Source organism: Chiloscyllium plagiosum, unplaced genomic scaffold (assembly GCF_037043375.1).
Source record: "Chiloscyllium plagiosum isolate Xiang-an unplaced genomic scaffold, Cpla_swu_hap1 HiC_scaffold_28, whole genome shotgun sequence".
In the NCBI taxonomy this organism is placed as follows: Eukaryota; Metazoa; Chordata; class Chondrichthyes; order Orectolobiformes; family Hemiscylliidae; genus Chiloscyllium; species Chiloscyllium plagiosum.
In genome coordinates, this window is record NW_028270166.1 from 25831736 (window position 1) to 25852185 (window position 20450).

Here is a 20450-nt window from a genome sequence, read left to right on the forward strand (position 1 = left end):
AAATAGACAACATTAGGTTCAAATCATGATGGAAACTAATGAATTTTGCCTAATTTAGATAATTTAAACATCAAAAGCACTCTTTTCCTTTTGAGAGGTTGTTACTAACAAGCCTCCAAACCGATGGTCAAAAAGGAGGTAACTGCTTTACTGTTTGAGAGTTTGTTACTTTAGCACCAATCTTCCCCCTGCAGCTGATATTCCACTACCCATCATGACAGGAAGTATGCGCGTGTGCGTGTTTGAGGGAGTGGGTGTAAAGGAGTGGAAATACAAATTTCCCTACAATTTTATGATAATAAGTAGGCTCTCCTAGCCTGAAGACAAAACTATAGACTTATATTTCTGTGTTCCTACAAATTGGTTTGTTTACATTAAGCATCGTTCTGCCATAGCCCCACTTGGTTAAAATTGAGTCTTAAGTGACTGCATTCCTGTAATGAAGTCATATCTTATCTGGACTCTTTTCAATGTAACATTACTGTGATCATAGGTCACTTGTGGGATCATGCATCTTCAGAGTTGCAGATCTATTGTGATGGTACTCTGCCAGTATGGTCAAAGAAATCGTGACAAAAACACTCCTGAGGTTTTGGAACATGTCAAATTCAATTGAGATAACAGAAGAATTTAATTCCAGTTTGACAAGTTAACCACGTATTTCCACATAATAATAAAGAAAAATCTTTCTCCTCTCCTGCACTTTCAAAGCAAGTAAATCCTTGCTCAACAAAGGTTGGATGTAACCATCAATGCATCTCTCAATATATTAACAATTCCAAACCATTAATATTAGAACCAGAGGTACAAGATACAATTGAAATTCTGAATCTATTCCCAATAAAACATGCATAGGTTATTCATTTGATGGTTATTTATATTGATTATGCAATGAAATAAAATGATTATTTTATTATTACTAATGATAATATTATAACTACCTGAGTCAAGTTTGCAAATCAGAATTGACTTTCTACTGCAAAAAGACTATCAAAACCTCAGAATGTTACTTCATAATACGATTATTAGTAGTTCAAACTTCAAAGAAATAAACATCTCTCATCATGTACATTTAAATCCAAGTACATTGTTTTCACTGTTCATTCATCAGGATTCAATAGTATTACCTTGCAAAATGCTTTATTAATGGCTATTTACTTTTGCATGATCATTTATGCTGGGAAAGGAAGATTCCCACTCAAAAACCATAATATATGATACTTGTAGTTGACTCATATGTATGAACTTCCAACGTTATGATATGGTACATCAAAGGCAATAGTTACTCTTAAGCTGACAAGTGGTACATACTAATGAATTTAAGGAGTCAATAGAGGGGGAGGCAGTGGTGTGGTGGCATTATCACTAGACTATTAACCTTGAAACTCAGTTCATGTTCTGTGGACCCAGGTTCCAACCCTGTCATGGCAGATGCTGGAATTTGAATTCAATAAAGAATCTGGAGTTAATGGTCTAGGGTTTTTATGTGGGTGTTTCACACTGGCCACCTAAAATAAATCTGAACATGAGTCCTCAGAGTAATTGTGGAGGTGTCTCCACAAAGCAATTTTTTATAATCCTGGTGAGTTCATTCTATGTTTGCTTCTAATGGGGCTCTATATGAAAGCAAAACCAAGCCTGCCTGAAGAGACTGGCTTACCAGTTTCAATGTGAAGACAGGCCAGTGCACACATGCCTCTCTGCAGAAAGATGATGCAGGACCAAGGTAAATGTAAAATGCATCTCAAGGTGATCTGACAAATCCTTAGCGCATTATACAATGATATTGATCTCACTTTATACCTTCATATCCTAAACATAAAGTTTCAGTCTCTACCATTAAAATTTCAAGCATTTTTCAGGAGTCAATATCTTTCCAAATAACTGAGTAGTTGTAAACATTCATGAAATCTATTAGTGTAATGGCATATGACTAACTGAGGTATTGCCTACGTAACTCAGTACTTTGATCCTCCAGCTGCCATTAACTCAGAGTATTGCAGTCAATTGTATTCATTTTCAAGCAGCTGAAGAAAATGGCTTTTCAATGCCGAGTCCTCATTGCTTTACTTTTACTTTATTTAAATGCACAGGCTGGTAAGTGTTGTCTTATCATTTGTTTGTACACTCCACTTGAAAAAGAGTAAAAGATACAATATGAGATCTCAAACATCATGTTAGCTGCAATCCAACGTCTTTTAAAATGAAACCAACTGTTGGCTTGGTCTAATCTGCTGCAGGCTGCTTTTCTTTAGTTTACTAAAATGAAAGATGGATTTGGGGAATGAATCTTGCTGAAACATTTCAGATGTCAGAATAATAAAAGGCTATTGTGTTGAACATTTGTACACTGGAGACTAACAAAGTTTACCCATTTCCACTCCATTTGCAGCGATACTGCTTGAAACTTTGTACCATCAATAATTGAGATAGCTTGCGGTACTTGTGTGTTTGTGTGTTATTAATGTCACAGTTTGTGTTTAGTCGGTTGATTGCTGCAAGGAACTAGGATCTTATCGTGTGTTTGGTTATTATGGATAGAATTTTTTTCATTTGCATTTAAAGTGTTTTGTCAAGTGAGATTCATGGCACTGGGTCCACTGTGCAACTTCTCTCATGCAAGCTTCCCCTCTTCACGTCATTAATTACATAACTGAGCTCTTGGGCGCCTTCTTTGGGGAAACGGCAGGAGAGGTGGAATCATTCACAACTGTTGGGATCTTTTGTCTTTCTTGCCTCCATTGCCATATTTAAAAATGAGTGTATATCACTTCGGATGTTGCGTGGTGAGAACTGATCCTCACACCGATGGCTATTACCCAACAAATACAAGAGGAAAGGAAAGGTTGCTCACTGCTTTGTAAACAGGGACCTGGAAGTGTTAGTGAATAGGGTAATGGAGATAGGGCAGTCCTTTTTCTGGTTGAATACTGCAGGAGACCCTGCCAGCAGACCAGGCCAGCCTGGATACAGATTGTAGCCCAGGTTAATGTTGTGCCATGGATGAAAATGAATATCCAGCAGTGTCAAAGGAAGAGTAAAGATTGTCTGTGCTTCACAAAAGTAAGTGTTAACATAGTTTCTCTGCTGCCTCTCACTCGCAGAGCCACCACTCACTCTAAATCGACCCATGTACACACATCTCACAAATACTCATGGATGACAACTTTGCATTGCATGTATGATATCTGTTCAATGGCTTTCATCCAACACATCTTTTCAAACTATTCACTCTTCCTGCCCTCTGCACTTTCTCCTCACTCAGTGGGGACACCTCATCACATCTCCTGATTGGCTGTCACCACTAAGCCATCTTTCATTCACTTCCATTAAACTTAATCATTTGTTTTATCTCTTTGCAGGAAATATTGCCCCCCCCCACCCAGACTGACCCACCTGTAATCCCTAGACTACAGAACTGGCTGTGGCCCAATCCCTGAATTGCAAGGGCATGGATCCTCAGGCTGTTGTAGGTACCTGAATGATAGTGACCAATCCCTTGTAGTGCAATTGGATGAGTCTCTTGACTGAACATGGAGATGGCTCATTACTGACTGTAGTAACCATTGGCCCTATTGAACAATTCTCCTCTTCGACATTCACAAATGGCATTTGCTTGAAGCACAAGCAAATTTTTTGCCGCATGAATGGCTGGCACATGCTGCAGGATCGGATGTTGTGATAGGTGACAGTGTAGCATACATAGAGTCATAGAGATGTACAGCATGGAAACAGACTCTTCGGTCCAACCTGTCCACGCCGACCAGATATCCCAATTCAATCTAGTCCCACCTGCCAGCACCCGGTGCATATCCCTCCAAACCCTTCCTATTCATATACCCATCCAAATGCCTCTTAAATGTTGCAATTGTACCAGCCTCCACCACTTCCTCTGGAAGCTCATTCCATACACGTACCACCTTCTGCATGAAAAAGTTGCCCCTTAGGTCTCTTTTATATCTTTCCCCTCTCACCCTAAACCTATGCCCTCTAGTTCTGGACTCCCGGATCCCAGGGAAAAGACTTTGTCTATTTATCCTATCCATGCCCCTCATAATTTTGTAAACCTCCATAAGGTCACCCCTCAGCCTCCGACGCTCCAGGGAAAACAGCCCCAGCCTGTTCAGCCTCTCCCTGTCGCTCAAATCCTCCAACCCTGGCAACATCCTTGTAAATCTTTTCTGAACCCTTTCAAGTTTCACAACATCTTTCTGTTAGGAAGGAGACCAGAATTGCATGTAATATTCCAACAGCCTAACCAATGTCCTGTACGGCCAGAACATGACCTCCCAACTCCAGTACTCAATACTCTGACCAATAAAGGAAAGCATACCAAATGAGAGACATTGTTCTGAAGAAGCAGTTACATGGTGGTTGCAAGCTGCTCTGATTTACATGTCAGAAATGTGTACCATCTGGTTTCTCAGTGAACGAGAAGAGAATTGGAAGTGGCATATGAATAAGTCTTTTAACGAAATGCAAATGCATGGAAATAAGATATTTACTGCTGGTTGGCCAGATTCTGACATTGTCATTTATGGGTTGAGGGCAAGACCTGCAAAATGTTATCAATGCCAAGAATCCAATCTGTTCGTTCTCACCATATTTTCCCACATTTCCCATCATTACTTATGCTACACCAAGGTGGGGAAAATTCCATCCTTTTGGGTATGCATATTTCATTATCTCTGTGTAGGTACAAAAATAATGGCTTATTGGAAGATAATGGCTTATCCCCAGAAGAGAAGTTGTGATCCTGTGCTGAGTGGATCACATTATAGGGTTAAGGGGACAGTTGATAGGAGCGATCTGTTGTAAAGGTAATGGTTCTGAATAAGTTATTGTTCATGTTACATTCTGCTCTGATCTATTCAAATCATACAGTCCTTGTAGTAGCCATTTGAAGTATGCACATGTACCCAAAGGGAACAGATGTATCCTTTACAGCTCCTGAAATTCCTTTGTAATTATTCCTAGCAGGTTAATACAAACCATGCCTACCGCTATCATACAATAAAGTACCTTGTTATATATGCCTTACCACTTACAATTAGACACGTCCTAGATTTAGCAAGAGAAAGGAGGAACTACCCAAACCAGAATACCACATGGTGGCAGCACTGTAATCTGAAAAATTGATAGTGTTTGATTATACAAACACCTTCCTCTTACCTCACAAAGAGTGGTCTTTAAAGCTATAGTCACTTTGCAGTAGGCTGTCAGTTTTCCCAAAGCTGGTTGGGCACAACTATGTCTTGTTTTAGCCTTATTGCTTACTTTAGATTTAATCCCTCTCACCCAACTGTGGGACAATGGGCAGCAAATCTCTGCCACTCGGCCTGCTCCGTCACAATCTTTTCTGCTCCAGCCCAGGTGATGTCCTGCTGTTGAAGGACCTATTAACTGTACTTAGCAGGTCTTCTTTTCCTACATGGTGATACGCATTCAACTGTCATTCTGGTAGGGTGCTCATTTGGAAGTGAAGTCTGCGTCAATCACCTGATGAAGGAACTCTGAAAGCTAGTACTTCCAAATAAACCTGTTGGACTATAACCTGGTGTTGTGTGATTTTTAACTTTGTACACCCCAGTCCAACACTGGTGTCTCCAAAGCAATAAATGTTGTCTCTGGCAAGGTCAATTACAACCCATGAATAAAAAAATAGAGCAATTTGTAAAACTAATATTTATTATTTGGAATGTAACCCATCTGAACATAAAATTAACATGAAATTTGTTTCTTTATTCCGGAGGTTGATCAATGTCAGCCATAATTGCATTTTATAAATATGTGTTGTATATAGCAACAATTTTCTAATATCACAATCTTCCTCTCTCCATTTATGCTGATTAGCTATCCCAAATGGAAGAAGCTGGTAATGAACAAAATAGAAAAATGCCATCTTTAAAGAAAACTTCTGAATGTTTTTTGGGAGCATACATAATTATGCTAATGATCCAGTTATGATTTACCAACTACTATCGCTGGTAACTTAATGAAGCAAGAATAGATGAATTTTCTCGATTAAAATGGGCAAATTGGCTTACATCGATCGATGCTGATACCAATAGTGCTGCCTTCATAAAATCTGGAACCAAGAGGCCTCACTTTTAGTCTTGTAAATAATTTATGAGTGATGTTTTAGCCAAGGTAAAGTTGAATCATTCTATGTAATTAGTTTTATTTGGTTTATCACTATTTATTTTGTATTAATATTAACAGCTATATCTGTTCTGAGGCAACAGGTAATATGAAGGAATAGTGCTGGTAAAGGGGTGTTAGTACAGGTTTCTCAATCTCAACAGTCTCTCAGCTCCCAGGCAATTCTAAAATGGAGTATAGAATTCCCGGTTACTTTCTCCATTACAACATTGTGGCAAATTCAGAATCAACTTGTCATACTTTTACCCCTTAATATAAAAGTTTGTAATTATTTGGAATTTGGCACTGCTGGGTTTGTCCTGATGTGCGCAAAGTGAAAAGCTTCAGCAACTTGTCTTCCTTTTCAGCAATTCTCTAGTTTAACACTACCTAGCTAAACCTAGCCAAATAACTTTGTTGTTTCCCCCATTATATACAAATCAATGGGCAAAGTCTGCATAAATAATAACCACCGGAAATACTTAACCTGCATACTGTAGTTTTGGCCAATGACATGAATAAAGACAACACTTTTATCACTTGTACTTCTGTTCAGCAAGTGGTAGAAATGCAGTTAAACTCCTATTTTTCTTCATAAGCAATAGCAACAAGAAGATTGAAATATTCAAATTAGGCAATGATCCATCTTGGCATTCTATTAAGATGTCCAAGTTCACAGATTCTAACCATATGAGATAAAAGAAATGGCTAAATGCATTGACCACAGCAAAAACTATGGGCCTGGCAATATTGCAGCTATAGCACTGACAACCTGTGCTCCAATACTAGCCACACCTATAGCCACACTGTTTCAGTACAGCTAAAGCACACTTAGTATGTGATAATGTTGAATATTTATGTCCTGACAAGAAAATAAAGCAAGACAAAGCCAATCTGGTTGACATTGCTGCTTCATCAGTCTATCCTCAGAAAAGTGATAGAATGTATTACCAAAACTCAGTTTGGATTTCACCAAATACCCTCTCCTTCAGACACCATTTCAGCTTTGATCTAAACATGGACTAAAGAGCTGAATTCCAGAAGTGAGCTAAGAGTAACTGCCTTGTAATTAAAGCAGTATTTTACTGAGAGTGGCATCAGAAAGTCCCAGCAAAATTGAAATCAATGGTAATACACCCTCACTGGCATCATACCTAGTACAAAGGAAGATGGTCGTGGTTGTTGGAGGCCACTCATCACAGCTGCAGACCTGGCAGCAGGAATTCCACATGGTAGATACTTTCCTAAACAACCTATTCAAAGCTGATATTACAGATGTAGGACTGGGACTTGAATCCATCTCTCCTAGACCAGAGGCAGGGACAGTACATTATGCCTTGAGAGCCCTAGCTCTTCAGGATAGCATCCCAGACCAAACCATCTTCAACTGCTTCTTCAATTATCTTCCATACATCATAAGCTCAGCTGTAGGAATGCTTGCTAATGCCAGGCTGGTACACTCCAAAGCATTCACTCTCATTAGTCCACTCCAGTAAAGTTGAACTACACAGTGTCCAGGACATTCACAACTTCGCAAACACATCAGCAGTGTGTACCTTTCTACAGAAACATTGGAAAATGTTCAGGCACGGACCAATATGTGGCAAGTAATATTCCCTCCAAAATGGTTCCCGTCAATGAAATTCTCCAGCAAGAGAGAATCTAAGCATCTCCCTTTTTTGTTCAATGGCATAAACATGGCTGAATTCCCGACTATCAACACCCTGGGTGATCAATATTAGTCAGAATTTTAGATGGAACAGTCATTTAAATGTTATGGTTACATGAGCAGGTTGGAGAATTCCGTGGAATTCTAACACACTTCTTGACCCCACAAAAATCTGCCTCTGATCTCCAAACTCATGGTGTAAATGTCACTGGTACTAGTTATCTAGAGATTATTACCATCAGTATTCTGGGGATAAGGGCTTGAATCCCACCATTTCAGATAAATTTTAAAAAGCTCTCAAATAAGGAGCTAGTCTAATGGTGACCAGATAACCACTGTTGGTTTTCGTAAAAAAAAATCTGCCATGTAACTGCCTAAAGGTGTTAAAGCAACTTCCAACAAATTGGACTGTGATCAGTTGTGACTATAAAGATAACCAAGGCCTGCTTAGTAACAACATACTCTCTGCAGATTACATCTCAAACTGCAAACACATATTTTTGAAGCAGATAGGGCTAACGAGCTAGTTTCAATTTTATTGGAGTGGACTGATGAGAGTGAATACTCTGCAGTGCACCAACCTGGGTATGTGTTAGTGTGCTATGATACTCGTGGTCAAAGAACTATTCCCCTATTTATCCCTGTGTTACAGGTAAAAGCCCTTCTGTAATGCCGAGTGCTGCATAATAGTTAAAAAAGAAATAGCATCACACCCTGAAAGCTGGAATTAAACCATGGGCCCAAAGGTATCAGAAATTCATTCAGTTTACAAAGCCAGGAATCTCAAACAGTGTCTGTTCAACTGTCAACTTCAACACTGCTGTTAACCATCCCTCATAAAGGCTACAACATTCAACTATCTGTTCTATCCAAACAATTCAGAGAATTATCCATATATATTTTAAAAGCCTTTTATCTTTTTGGACTTACCTGTTATTTCTAATCTGCGTATATATTAGCATTACCATTTTTTTCTCATGTTTAGTAATTAAAAAAACTCACTTGCTTTGTTAAATCAAGAAAGCCTGATTAAACTGGCTAAAACATAAATTCTTTTGGGTCTGGGTGCAAAACATATAGAAGGCAAAGAAGTCTTTCTCAAGTAATTTTGTTGCAACCAATTGAGGGGGTGGGTGAATAAAGAAGGACAGCCAATTCATCTTCCCTCCCCTGGGAGCTGAGCAGTCGGGCTATCCTTTTTATTGCTGTAAGGAACTGGGAAACCTCTAGTCATCACAAAATCTGCAGTTCTTTCAAATCTGTTGTGCATTTCTCGTATTTTCAATTTTTATTTCAGATTTCCAAAATCTGTACATATTTTCTTTCATCATGAAACTTACACATAATTTCGCGCATATAGTTTGTCCTTACCTGCTTGAATTAGATCTGCACAGCTTGTATCATGTTACTTAACCAGGCAACATATACTCTATATGGTTTGAAGTATATAATGCACTAAAATGATATTCAACATAAGCTAAAACTATACGATTTCAAGTAGGAGTTGGATATAGCACTTGGGGCTAAAAGGATCAAAAGATATGGGGGGCAAGCAGGAACAGGATATTGAGTAGGATGATCAACCATAGTCATAATAAATGATGGAGCAGACTTGAAGGGCTGAATGACTTACTCCTCCTCCTATTTTCTATGTATTGCCCAGATCCTTCACGAAGTGGTAATTGTTGTCTGATTGCCAAGCTTTCGTCTGCCTAACTATTGCTTTGTTGGGTCCTTTGAGCCCAGTACGATGTCCCTTAAAGAACTGTATTGCAGCACTGTAGTGTCTTGAGGAAGGCAAGACAGCCATCCCCCCCTCTTACAGCACTAGCTGCTATTGTGCAACTTGAAAGATCCAAACTGAATGTTAAAGAATAGTAATTGGATGGATGAGTGAATGGGTAAGATGGTGGTACAGGGAGGTGGGTAAGTTAAGTGGGCAGGGTTTTAGATGGGTAAGGTGATGGGCAAGTAAGGTGACAATTGGGTGAAATGGGTAGTTGGGTCATCATATTGGGGCTAAAGGTCTGGTTGAGGGGAAAAGTTAAACAGAAAGCCTGGGGGTAATATCAACAAGGGAGAAGTCAGTTTGGAACAGGGAGCTAAGAGGTCGGCAGTGATGTGTAGTGGAGGGGGTTTAGTCAGGGGATATACTCAAAGGTCAGGGAGGGTATAGTCATGGAGTCAAAGGGAAAATCAGGGGGTCAGTGTAAGTGTTTTGGGGTCAGCTGCGTATTACTCAGGACTTAGACCAGGACGTTTGTGTCTAACACTAGCTGGTAACTGTTCAGGTAAGAACTGTCCTAAGTCTCTGAGTCAGGAATGGAAACTTCTGGGATAGTTCCCATGAAGGCCAGTGCATCAGAATTTCTCTGGCATCCCCAGACATATCTAGAGTCATGCGCCCAAGATTTAAGCTTTTGAGTGCAACAAGACAGAAAATGTAAAATTGAACATTTGTTTGTCAGGATATTTCTTACTCTATAAACAAGTATCTTAAACTATTTCTAACTTCTTCTTTCAAAGGCGCAGCAAAAACAACCTCCAGTGGAGCCTGGCAGCCTTGGCTAATTGGACTCACTGCCGTCACTGTGTTCATTTTCATCGTCTTTGTCCTGTTGATAATGAACAGGATTTTTTGTACAAAGTAAGTCAGTGGAGCTATACCAAATATTTATGTCTTTTTATCAAATGTCAAAAATCAGTATGAATTGAAATGGAGATTTCGAGAGAGAAATTTACTGTCATATGTATTCAGTATAAAATATTGTGAAAACTGTGTACTATCACTGTATATGAGTGCCATTTACGTTAACTTAGGGTAAAATAAAGAAATATAACTTAAAAAGAGTCCAAACTTCCTTTGTGTGAAAAAAGGTAGTTCTTTAAAAAGAACAGCTGACAAACTCTTGCTTCCTCAGTTTTTTGATGATGGAGATATTTTCAAAGCATGCTTTCAGCTGCTTGTTTTTAATTTTTACGAAGAGCTTTCTGCAATTTTACACATTCTGCATGCCCTTTCCTAATCTCAGTGATGTGTCCCATTTTTGTTTTCTCTTTGTTGCTCTTTCACAATACATTTGTTGCTTCCTAGCCTACATTTTATTCTTTCTAAATCTAATTTGACCATCTCTCCATTTAATTTATATACCTGTGTCTCCCTTTTATGTAAGAGGTGCCTCTCAAAATTGAACCTGTGACATTTTGTATGACAGAATTCTACATGTGACTCGTTATAAATAGAAACAATGAACTGTGGTAGGCAAATTGGGCAAATCATGTTTGCAAGAGAAGGTAAGAATAATGGCTGTGCTGTACCATTACTAGCACCTTAACCTCAATATATAAGAAGGTCATTGTGACAAACAGAACCCAACCCACAACAGTTCATTTTTTAAAAGCCACGATTATGAACTTGCACTGTTCATATCCTGCAGGTTGGGAAGGGTGACCCAAATCTAAGTATTGAATACATGTCCATGACAATAAAATATTTTCATGGATTCCAATATTGGTGGCTCAGTGATTAGCACTGTTGCCTTATGGCAGTGGAGACCCGGGTTTGATTCTATCCTTGGGCAACTGTCTGTTTGGAGTTTGCACGTTCTCCCCGTGTCTGCGTGGGTTTCTTCCCACAGTCTGAAAATGGGCAGGTTAGGTGAATTGGCTGTGCAAAATTGTCCATAGTGTTCAGGGATGTATAGGTTAGGTGCATTAGACAGAGGTAAGTATCAGGTAGGGGGAATGGGTTACTCTTTGGGGGGGGGGGGGGGGGGGTCGGTGTGGACCTGTTGGGCCAAAGGGCCTGTTTCAACACTGAAAGATTAATCTTGTAGACGAACATCACTTTTTAAAATTCGGTTGATTAGATCTGAATGGGCAATCTGCCTGAGATGCAAATGAAGATGTTCAATGTTAATACCTAAATGGACCTTCATTTCATAGAATCATGGAATCCCTACAGCGTGGAAGCAGGTCACTTGGCCCATTGAGTCCACACCAACCTTCTGAAGAGCATCGCACCCAGATACAGCCCCCACTGTATCCTGTAATCCTTCATTTCCCATAGATAGCCCATTTACTCTGCACATCTTTGCACTGTAGGAGGAAACCCATGCAGACACAGAGAGAATGTGCAAACGCCACACAGACAGTTGCCCAAGTCCTTGGTGCTGTGAGACAGCAGTGCTAACTACTGAGCCATCGTACCATCCATTTAATAATAACAGCTTGGTTATAGTCTAGTAGTGGAAAAAATGATTATGAAAGCTGGTGGATTTTTGTAAAGATCCTACTGGATCAACAAGTCCTTCAGGAAAGAAATCTGCCCGGACCTCTTCTGACAAAAATGTGACTCCAATATCACAATGTTCCTTCATGCCTCCTGAAGTGTCCTGGTACGTAAATCCATTGGAGAAAGAATTACAAGGCGAATGAGTCTTGGAGGCAAGCTGCTAATGCTGCTATATCCTGAGAGCAAAAGAAAATTAATGGTCGCAAGATCTGTGATACAGTTCTTAACAATGTATCCTAGACACTGGTAGAAGGACTGTTATGGGCTGTATTGATCCAAGTGTTACTTTTTGTAGGAATAAGAATCAAGGGGACTCTGACAATAACCATTCTGGCGGTGATGAGTAAGTATTTCATTGTCATACAAACACTCATTTCTTTTCACAAATTGTTATTTTGAGTGAACAATAATGATTTATTCAATTTCTACTATTTCTTGTAAAATCACAACAAAAATATAAATAAACTAAAGTTTTAGTTAAGCTATTGGTGTATTATTGTGTTAAAGAGACTTCTATATGCAATGCTAGACCAGTCAGAAATGCAATGTTTATACTCAGTATCATTCAAATGTGCTCTCACTCAAGAGGTGGTGACATTTAATTTGCTCTCAAAGCCACGTTCCCCTTACTGAAGCTCACTAGATGTTGGCACAGGGTGGCAGAAGCTAATTAGTCACCCAAAGTTCAGGGCCCATCTCCATTCTCCACAACCATGCTGGAAATTAATAACAGTTTTTTCTGTAGTTTGGCAAATAATTGTCAAGGACTTGACTTTGGGCAGGATGTCAAGGGAAAGACATATAAACTAACCAACCATTTCTAGAAGGGATAGATAGCTCAAAAACTCCCGAAAACATATGAGATTGATCCTCAATAAATGATAGCCCCCAAACAGCAGGTCAATGATGATTAAATTGCTATCCACATCTATGGGGACAGGCTGATTTGAAGTGCATGAACGAAACTGATGGAAGAAAGGATGCTGGTGAAGGACCGACAATGATGAGGTAATTCTGCAGTAACTCAGCTACCAGTGAAACTGATGATTAATCATCATAATCTGGATGGGTTAGGAGTCTTTATGGAGTACTGTAGGAATAACAAAAATCAGCTCACAGTCTGTAAGTGAGCAGGCTAGGTATTGTTAGTAAGTGTGCCTAGATGTAGCAAGACAGTGGAATGAAGAGTTTTGTCATTTATTCTCCCCTAGAATTGTTACAAAATGGGACAAAATCTCAGTGTGGAATGGAGTCCTTCCCATTTCTATTCCCATAGTTAGCAATTCATACAACATAGGCCTTGATCTTGATTGAAATTTGGGATTAAAGTGTTCGATAGGAAGTTTAGTCTAATATATGTTTCATTGTTTTTAGCTATTACCCAGGTAAATTGTATTAAATATTGGATGTAGGCTTGTTAATGCTGCCATATCCTGAGATTAAAAAAATCAATGGGTGTAAGATCTGCAATATAATCCTTAATAATGTATTTAGACAGCATTGGAAGGACTGTTGTGTTGTATTGACCCAAGTGTTATTTTTTATAGGTGTGTGAAACAGGACATTGAACTATTGCCTGAGGATAGGTAGGTGTTTCTTTGTCATACAAGCATAGATGTCTTTTTACAAATTGTTGCTATTTTGAGTGAACAATAATAATGTATGTAATTTCTAATACTCCTTTAAAATCACAGCAAACTATAAGTAAACTAAAGTTTCAGTTGAGTTAATGTTATTTTATTGTATCAAAGAGACTTCTGGATGCAATGCTGGACCAGTCAGAAATGCAATGATTGCACTCAATATCTTTCAAATGTGCTCTCACTCAAGAGGTGGTGACATTTAATTTGCTCTTAAAGCCACGTTCCCCTTACTGAAGCTCACTGGATGTTGGCACAGGATGGCAGGACCTAATTAATCACCCAAATTTAAGGGCTCACCTTCATTCACCCACCCATACTAAAAAATAATAACATCTTTTCTGTAATCTGGAAAATCATTATCAATGATTTGAATTTGTGTGGAAACTCAAAGGCAGGATATCCAAAAAAACTCAAGATTAACCAGCCATTTCTATGAAAGATTGATGGCTCAAAATCTCTAGAAAGCATAGGACATGTGAAATTAGTCCTCAATGTGTGATAGCCCAAGCAGCAGGTCAAATGTGCTCACAATTGAGAAGGTTTTGGGGACAGACTGATTTGAAGTTTGTGAACCAACCTGATGGAAGAAAGGATGTTGAAGAAGGGCCGACAAAGATGGGTTACTTCAGTTACAACTCAGCTACCAGTGAAACCAATGATCAATCATCATTATCTGGCTGGGTTAGGAGCCTTTATTGAGTACTGTAATCATCAGCTCTCAGTCTGTAAGTGAGCAGGCGAGGTAATGAAAGTAAGTGTGCCTAGATGTAGTGAGAAAGCTGAGTGACAAGTTTTGCCATTTATCATCCCCTAGAATTGCTGCAAAAGGGGACAAAGTCTCAATGCAGAATGGAGTCCTTCCTACTTTGATTCCCATAGTTAGCAATTCATACAACATAGGCCTTGATCTTGATTGAAACTTGGGATTAAAGTGTTCAATAGGAAGTTTAGTCTAATATCTGCTTCATTGTTTTTAGCTATTCTCCAGGTAAATTGTATTTAATATCATACGTAGGCTTGCTAATGCTGCCATATCCTGACAGCAAAAGAAATCTAATGGTTGCAAGATATGTGGTACAGTCCTTAACAAAGTATCCTAGACACTGAAGGATGGACTGTTATGTTAGTAATAAACCAAGTGTTACTTTTTATAGGAATAAGAATCAAAAGGACTCTGACAGCAACCCTTCTGGTGATGATGGGTAAGTGTTTCATTGTCATATAAGCATTTATGTCTTTTTACAAATTGTTGTTATTTTGAGTGAACAATAAAGATTTTTTCAATTTCTACTATTTCTTCCAAAATCACAGCAAAAATGTAAGCAAACTAAAGTTTTAGTTGAGTTAATTTTTTTTGTATGACAGATACTGCTTCATGCAATGCTAGCCCAGTCAGAAATGCAATGATTGCACTCAATCCCACTCAAATGTGCTCTCACTCAAGAGGTGGTGACATTTAATTTGCTCTTAAGGCCACGTTCCCCTTACTGAAGCTCACTGGATGTTGGCACAGGATGACAGAAACTAATTAATCACCCAAAATTCAGGGACTGCCTCTATTCCCCACACCATGCTGGTAATTAATTTTTTTTTTCTGTAGTTTGGCAAATAATTGTCAAGGACTTGACTTTGGGCAGGATGTCAAGGGGAGGACATACAACAAAAACTGAAGACTAACCAACCATTTCTAGAAGGGATAGATAGCTCAAAAACTCCAGAAAACATATGACATATGAGATTGACCCTCAATATGTGATAGACCAAGCAGCAGGCCAACAGTGCTCCCAATTGGGATGATTCAATTCCTATCCACATCTATGGGAACTGGCTGATTTAAAGGTACGAACCAAACTGATGGAAGAAAGGATGTTAAAGAAGGGTCAACAATGATGAGGTATTTCTGCAGTAACTCAGCTACCAGTGAAACCAATGATTGATCATCATAATCTGGACGGGGTAGGAGCCTTTATTTAGTACTTCAGACTAACAATCATCAGCTTGCAGTCTGTAAGCGAGCAGGCTAGGCAATATTACTAAGTCTGCCTAGATGTCGTGAGAGAATTGAGTGACGAGTTTTGTCATTTATCCTCCCCGAGAATTGCTGCAAAATGGGACAAAATCTCTTTGTGGAATGGAGTCCTTCCCACTTCTATTCCCATAGTTAGCAATTCATATAACATAGGCCTTGACCTTGATTGAAATTTGAGATCAAAGTGTTCGATAGGAAGTTTAGTCTGATATCAGTTCATTGTTTTTAGCTATTTTCCATATATATTGTATTCAATATTTCTTTTTTTTGGAATGTACAAAATAGTAGAAGTAGTAATAAGATAGAAATTACTGAACAGTTTGTGTGTACTGAAGGTGAAGCTAATTCTTTTCAATAAATACTCTGATCTCATGACGAAAACACTGAACTAAACCTGCTAATGCATTCACACCAGTACCTGTCTACATTTATGGGACACCACCAGCTGCAGGTTCTCCTCCAAGTCACAGCAATAGTCACTTGACATTATATTGTTCTTCTTCACTGTCACTGAATCAAAGTCCTTTAGCTCCCTGCTCAACAACATCATGGGTGGACCTACACCATGACAGCTGCAGCAATTCACCTTCTCAAGGACAATTAGGCTGGCAATTAGGAATCTGAGATTCAAAGTGACCTTTGGTCCTAAAGTGTCTGTGACAACCTCCTTAATATCTTCTATTGCCTGCTGCAGCATTACACTGAATAAGGTGGTGAATTAGTTATGGGTGAGCCCACATTCCTGCTTCATATTGGAGATTTGGAAGGAATTCCAGAGGCTGACCTTGTGCCTGATTTGTCTGTACTAATTTTTGTGAAACTATTTCAGTGTGGCAGGATGTAGGTGGGCAATCAAGTTTATCCAGGATTTTCCAAAGTCTGTTTATGCTCACAGTTTTGAATGCCTTGGTGTGGGCTGAGAAAGAGAGGTAAAACCCTCTTCTTGTATCTTTACATACCATGTCTGTGTTGCCTCTGCTTGCTCTGAAACTGCACTGGCTCTCTGGCAGATTTGTTTCTTCAATGGCAAGAACAAAAGTGTTCTAACCAGCAATTGAAGGGAGGATGATTGCATGGTAGCAGATGCAATGTGACTTCCCCCTTTCCTTTTGTTGGCTTTGATGATAATAGCATCAGAAATACCCTGCGTAAATCTGTCCTGTTCCCAGCAGGCCTTACAAAGTCATAGAAATGTCAAGTAGTGTTGGACATTCTTCAAGGTTTCAGGAAGAATTCCATCAAATTCGAGTGTTTTGTTGCTCTTTATCTGATTGATAATGGTCACAGTTTCCTTGACCAATTTGGTTTGACTTGATATAGTTGATGATAGTATATGCACTTGACACTGAAACATTCTGACCACTGATCCAGAACAGACTTCTTGTTGGTGTGTTTCAATTCTGCTGAAGGTGGTTTTGTTTTGATACTGTTATGACACACCGTACACCTTCCTGCTTAATGTAAACCAGAAACACTGAAAAGATTTATCCCATGCAGTAATCTGTGAAAATTCAAGAGGCCAAGGACTATTTAAAGTAAAAATTAACAACTTTATTTCTTAAGGTATAACAGAGAATAATTAACTAACAACTATTTACAACTCCTTCCTCTAACCTATCTTTTATCTTCCCCTTCTACAATGCTAATCTAATAAACCCCCCCCCCCATTAAGATTTAACAAAAATTCAAATTTTCAAAACCAGCCAGCTGTCGAATCTTCTATTTGGATCTTCCTGTGTCTTTTTTTCTTCTTCTTAGGGATTATGCTTCACAGGTCACAGATCGATAAAAGTACCTATAAGAGAGCTATTCTCTGAGCAGTCTGCAGATGTCATTGGCTTGGCAGTTCTCCTCCAACTGTTCAGCTTTTCCCATTCTTATACCCCCAAAACACCGGATTGTATCATTGGCTTTTAAGGTTGTCAATATACTAAATTCAATCTTGATTGGAGTTTGGTATTTTTTGGGGTATAATTTAAACTGATTGGCCAAATTTGAATTTGTTTTTGTCACCTTCAGGCTACCCAGCTAATCTAGCTTTCGACCAACTGTTACATTGTTACTTTATTCAGAACACTTGGTGCTGTCAGGTAGTTCTGCCAGCTTTAAACTCTCTTAAAGGTATAGTGCACCCACATCTTCATAACAATACACTAGTCTACATACAGATTTTAGTGTTTCCTTGAAGCTTTTTATGTCATCAGTATTAGTGTAACAGATGAGGTTTTTCTCCAAGTGTGATCCACCAGTCATTTTGGATGTTTCCCAGTTTACATTAAAGTCTGCTGCACACCTGACAGTCAGCTATCTTTTTCTCTTGGCTCGTCAGCTGAACCTAGTGAATCTGATGAGTCGATTTCTTAACTGCCAGCATATTTTGGACTTTATCATTTTCATCAAACCATGTCCTATTCTTCCTATTGCTGAGTCTATTGAACTTGTTGGATGTATTCAGTTCAGCAGCTTTGATGTATTCCCAGAGTTCTTCTGGTGTGGAGTCAGCAGTGAGATCAGAGTGTTCCAGTCCATCGGTAAAGTTGTTTGATATCTATCTCGTCAAAAGGAAGAAGGTAGCTTACATAAGGTGGAGGAAGCTAGGGTCAAACTCAGCTCTAGAGGATTACAGGCAGGCAAGGAAGGAGCTCAAAAATGGTCTGAGGAGAGCCAGGAGGGAGCACGAGAAAAGCTTGGCAGAATGGATTAGGGAGAACACAAAGGCATTTTACACTTATGTGAGGAATAAGAGAGTGGTCAAAGAAAGAGTAGGGAACTTGTGGGTGGAGTCTGAGGATGTAGGGGAAGCCCTAAATGAGTTTTTTGCTTCTGTCTTTACGAAAGAAACGAACTTTGTAGTGAATGAAACCTTTGAAGAGCAGGTGTGCATGCTGGAATGGATAGAGATAGAGGAAGCTGATGTGCTGAAAATTTTGTCAAACATTAGGATTGACAAGTCACCAGGCCCAGACCAGATTTGTCCTCGGCTGCTTTGGGAAATGAGAAATGCAATTGCTTCACCACTTGCGAAGATCTTTGCATCTTTGCTCTCCACTGGAGTCGTACCTGAGGACTGGAGAGAGGCAAATGTAATTCCTCTCTTCAAGAAAGGAAATAGGGAAATCCCCGGCAATTACAGACCAGTAAGTCTCACGTCTGTCGTCTGCAAAGTGTTAGAAAGGATTCTGAGGGATAGGATTTATGACCATCTGGAAGAGCATGGCTTGATTAAGTGCAGTCAACATGGCTTTGTGAGGGGCAGGCCATGCCTCACAAACCTTATTGAGCTCTTTGAGGATGTGACTAGAAAAGTTGATGAGGATCGAGCTGTGGATGTGGTGTATATGGACTTCAGCAAGGCATTTGATAAGGTTCCCCATGGTAGTCTCATTCAGAAGGTCAGGAGGAATGGGATACAGGGGAACTTAGCTGTCTGGATACAGAATTGGCTGGCCAACAGAAGACAGTGAGTGGTAGTAGAAGGAAAATATTCTGCCTGGAAGTCAGTGGTGAGTGGTGTTCCACAGAGCTCTGTCCTTGGGCCTCTACTGTTTGTAATTTTTATTAATGACTTGGATGAGGGGATTGAAGGATGGGTTAGCAAGTTTGCAGACGGCACAAAGGTTGGAGGTGTCGTTGACAGTATAGAGGGCTGTTGGTTATGGTCAGCTTTTTGAACCATAGAATTTGATTTTCAGACCCTCTGCATTTGTTGCTCAGGTAAATACCAATGAAGTTCCAAGGTAACTATTGAATGAATCACATATATGTTATATTATTGTTAAAGTGAAAACATGAATAAAATTTGGTTTTCTAATTTTCATATACATTTTGATTATAGAACTGCAGCATCCAATGAATATTGCAACCCTGCAATCATCGAGGATGAGAAACGGACAAACCTATAAAGTTCTCCAACTCGATGCTCAGGCACGACTTCAATTGTCTTCAACTGTCTTCAGTTTCCCACAAAATATAGAATTATTGCTTAGTTGCTGAAAGATGTAATTCTCTGTAATAGAATGCTGATTATTCTTCTAATACATAAGTGGAGACTAACAATAACCATGCCCTTCTCAATGGTAACTAGAGACGGACAATAAATACTGACCAGCCAGAAACATCCATGTTTGATGAGTGAGTAAAACAAAAACATGATAAATAAATTGTAATCATTTTTGATGTTTTCCAACTTATGAAAATATAATTTGCTACACGTAAGGTATTAGTGCATTTTTCTTCGAGAATTGGTATGTTCTTTATAAAAGATCACCAATAAATAATAATGGAAATCTTCTGATTTGTCATTTGAATCTGTATACTTCCAATGTGATGTCTGTTGAAATATTATACAGATGTGAATCTTTTATACATAACAATGAGTCCCAACGAGTTGGTGAATAAAACAGCTTACTTTCAAAAGGCTAACCTACTGGGAGCAGGATGACACAATGATATAAATTTTCTACTTCTGTTTTTAGGAAGGGTGATAACTCCACCTTTTAACATTATTATTGATAAAATCCTTCTGCATGGAACTGCCTATGTTTTTTATATTTGCCATTTTGGCATTATTGCTAATACAGAAATTTCACAGGTTGAGTTTTAAGAACAGAATAATATAACATGAGAGAACAAAGCAATGTGACCCAGTCTTAACACAATCTCAAAATTGTGAAG

At 39.0% G+C, this 20450-nt stretch overlaps 1 protein-coding gene across 1 annotated transcript; it reads left to right on the forward strand.

Moving 5' to 3' along the window:
* The first annotated feature begins 1992 nt into the window (after nucleotides 1-1992).
* On the forward strand, nucleotides 1993-20066 carry smim24 (small integral membrane protein 24). Its single transcript, XM_043720731.2, has 6 exons — nucleotides 1993-2097; nucleotides 10337-10457; nucleotides 12400-12447; nucleotides 13652-13690; nucleotides 14902-14949; nucleotides 19612-20066. Exons 1-6 carry the CDS (start codon nucleotides 2037-2039, stop codon nucleotides 19676-19678), a joined length of 384 nt encoding a protein of 127 aa, XP_043576666.2. The 5' UTR covers nucleotides 1993-2036; the 3' UTR covers nucleotides 19679-20066.
* Nucleotides 20067-20450: the final 384 nt, after the last annotated feature.

What these genes read in the sequence shown, in the direction of transcription:
- smim24 (XM_043720731.2), top strand. Translation starts at nt 2,037, where the DNA reads ATGGCTTTTCAATGCCGAGTCCTCATTGCTTTACTTTTACTTTATTTA. An exon ending in TTATTTAAATGCACAGGCTG is followed by an intron (nt 2,098 to 10,336) that starts GTAAGTGTTGTC and finishes CTTCTTTCAAAG; the next exon opens with GCGCAGCAAAAACAACCTCC. An exon ending in AACAGGATTTTTTGTACAAA is followed by an intron (nt 10,458 to 12,399) that starts GTAAGTCAGTGG and finishes TACTTTTTGTAG; the next exon opens with GAATAAGAATCAAGGGGACT.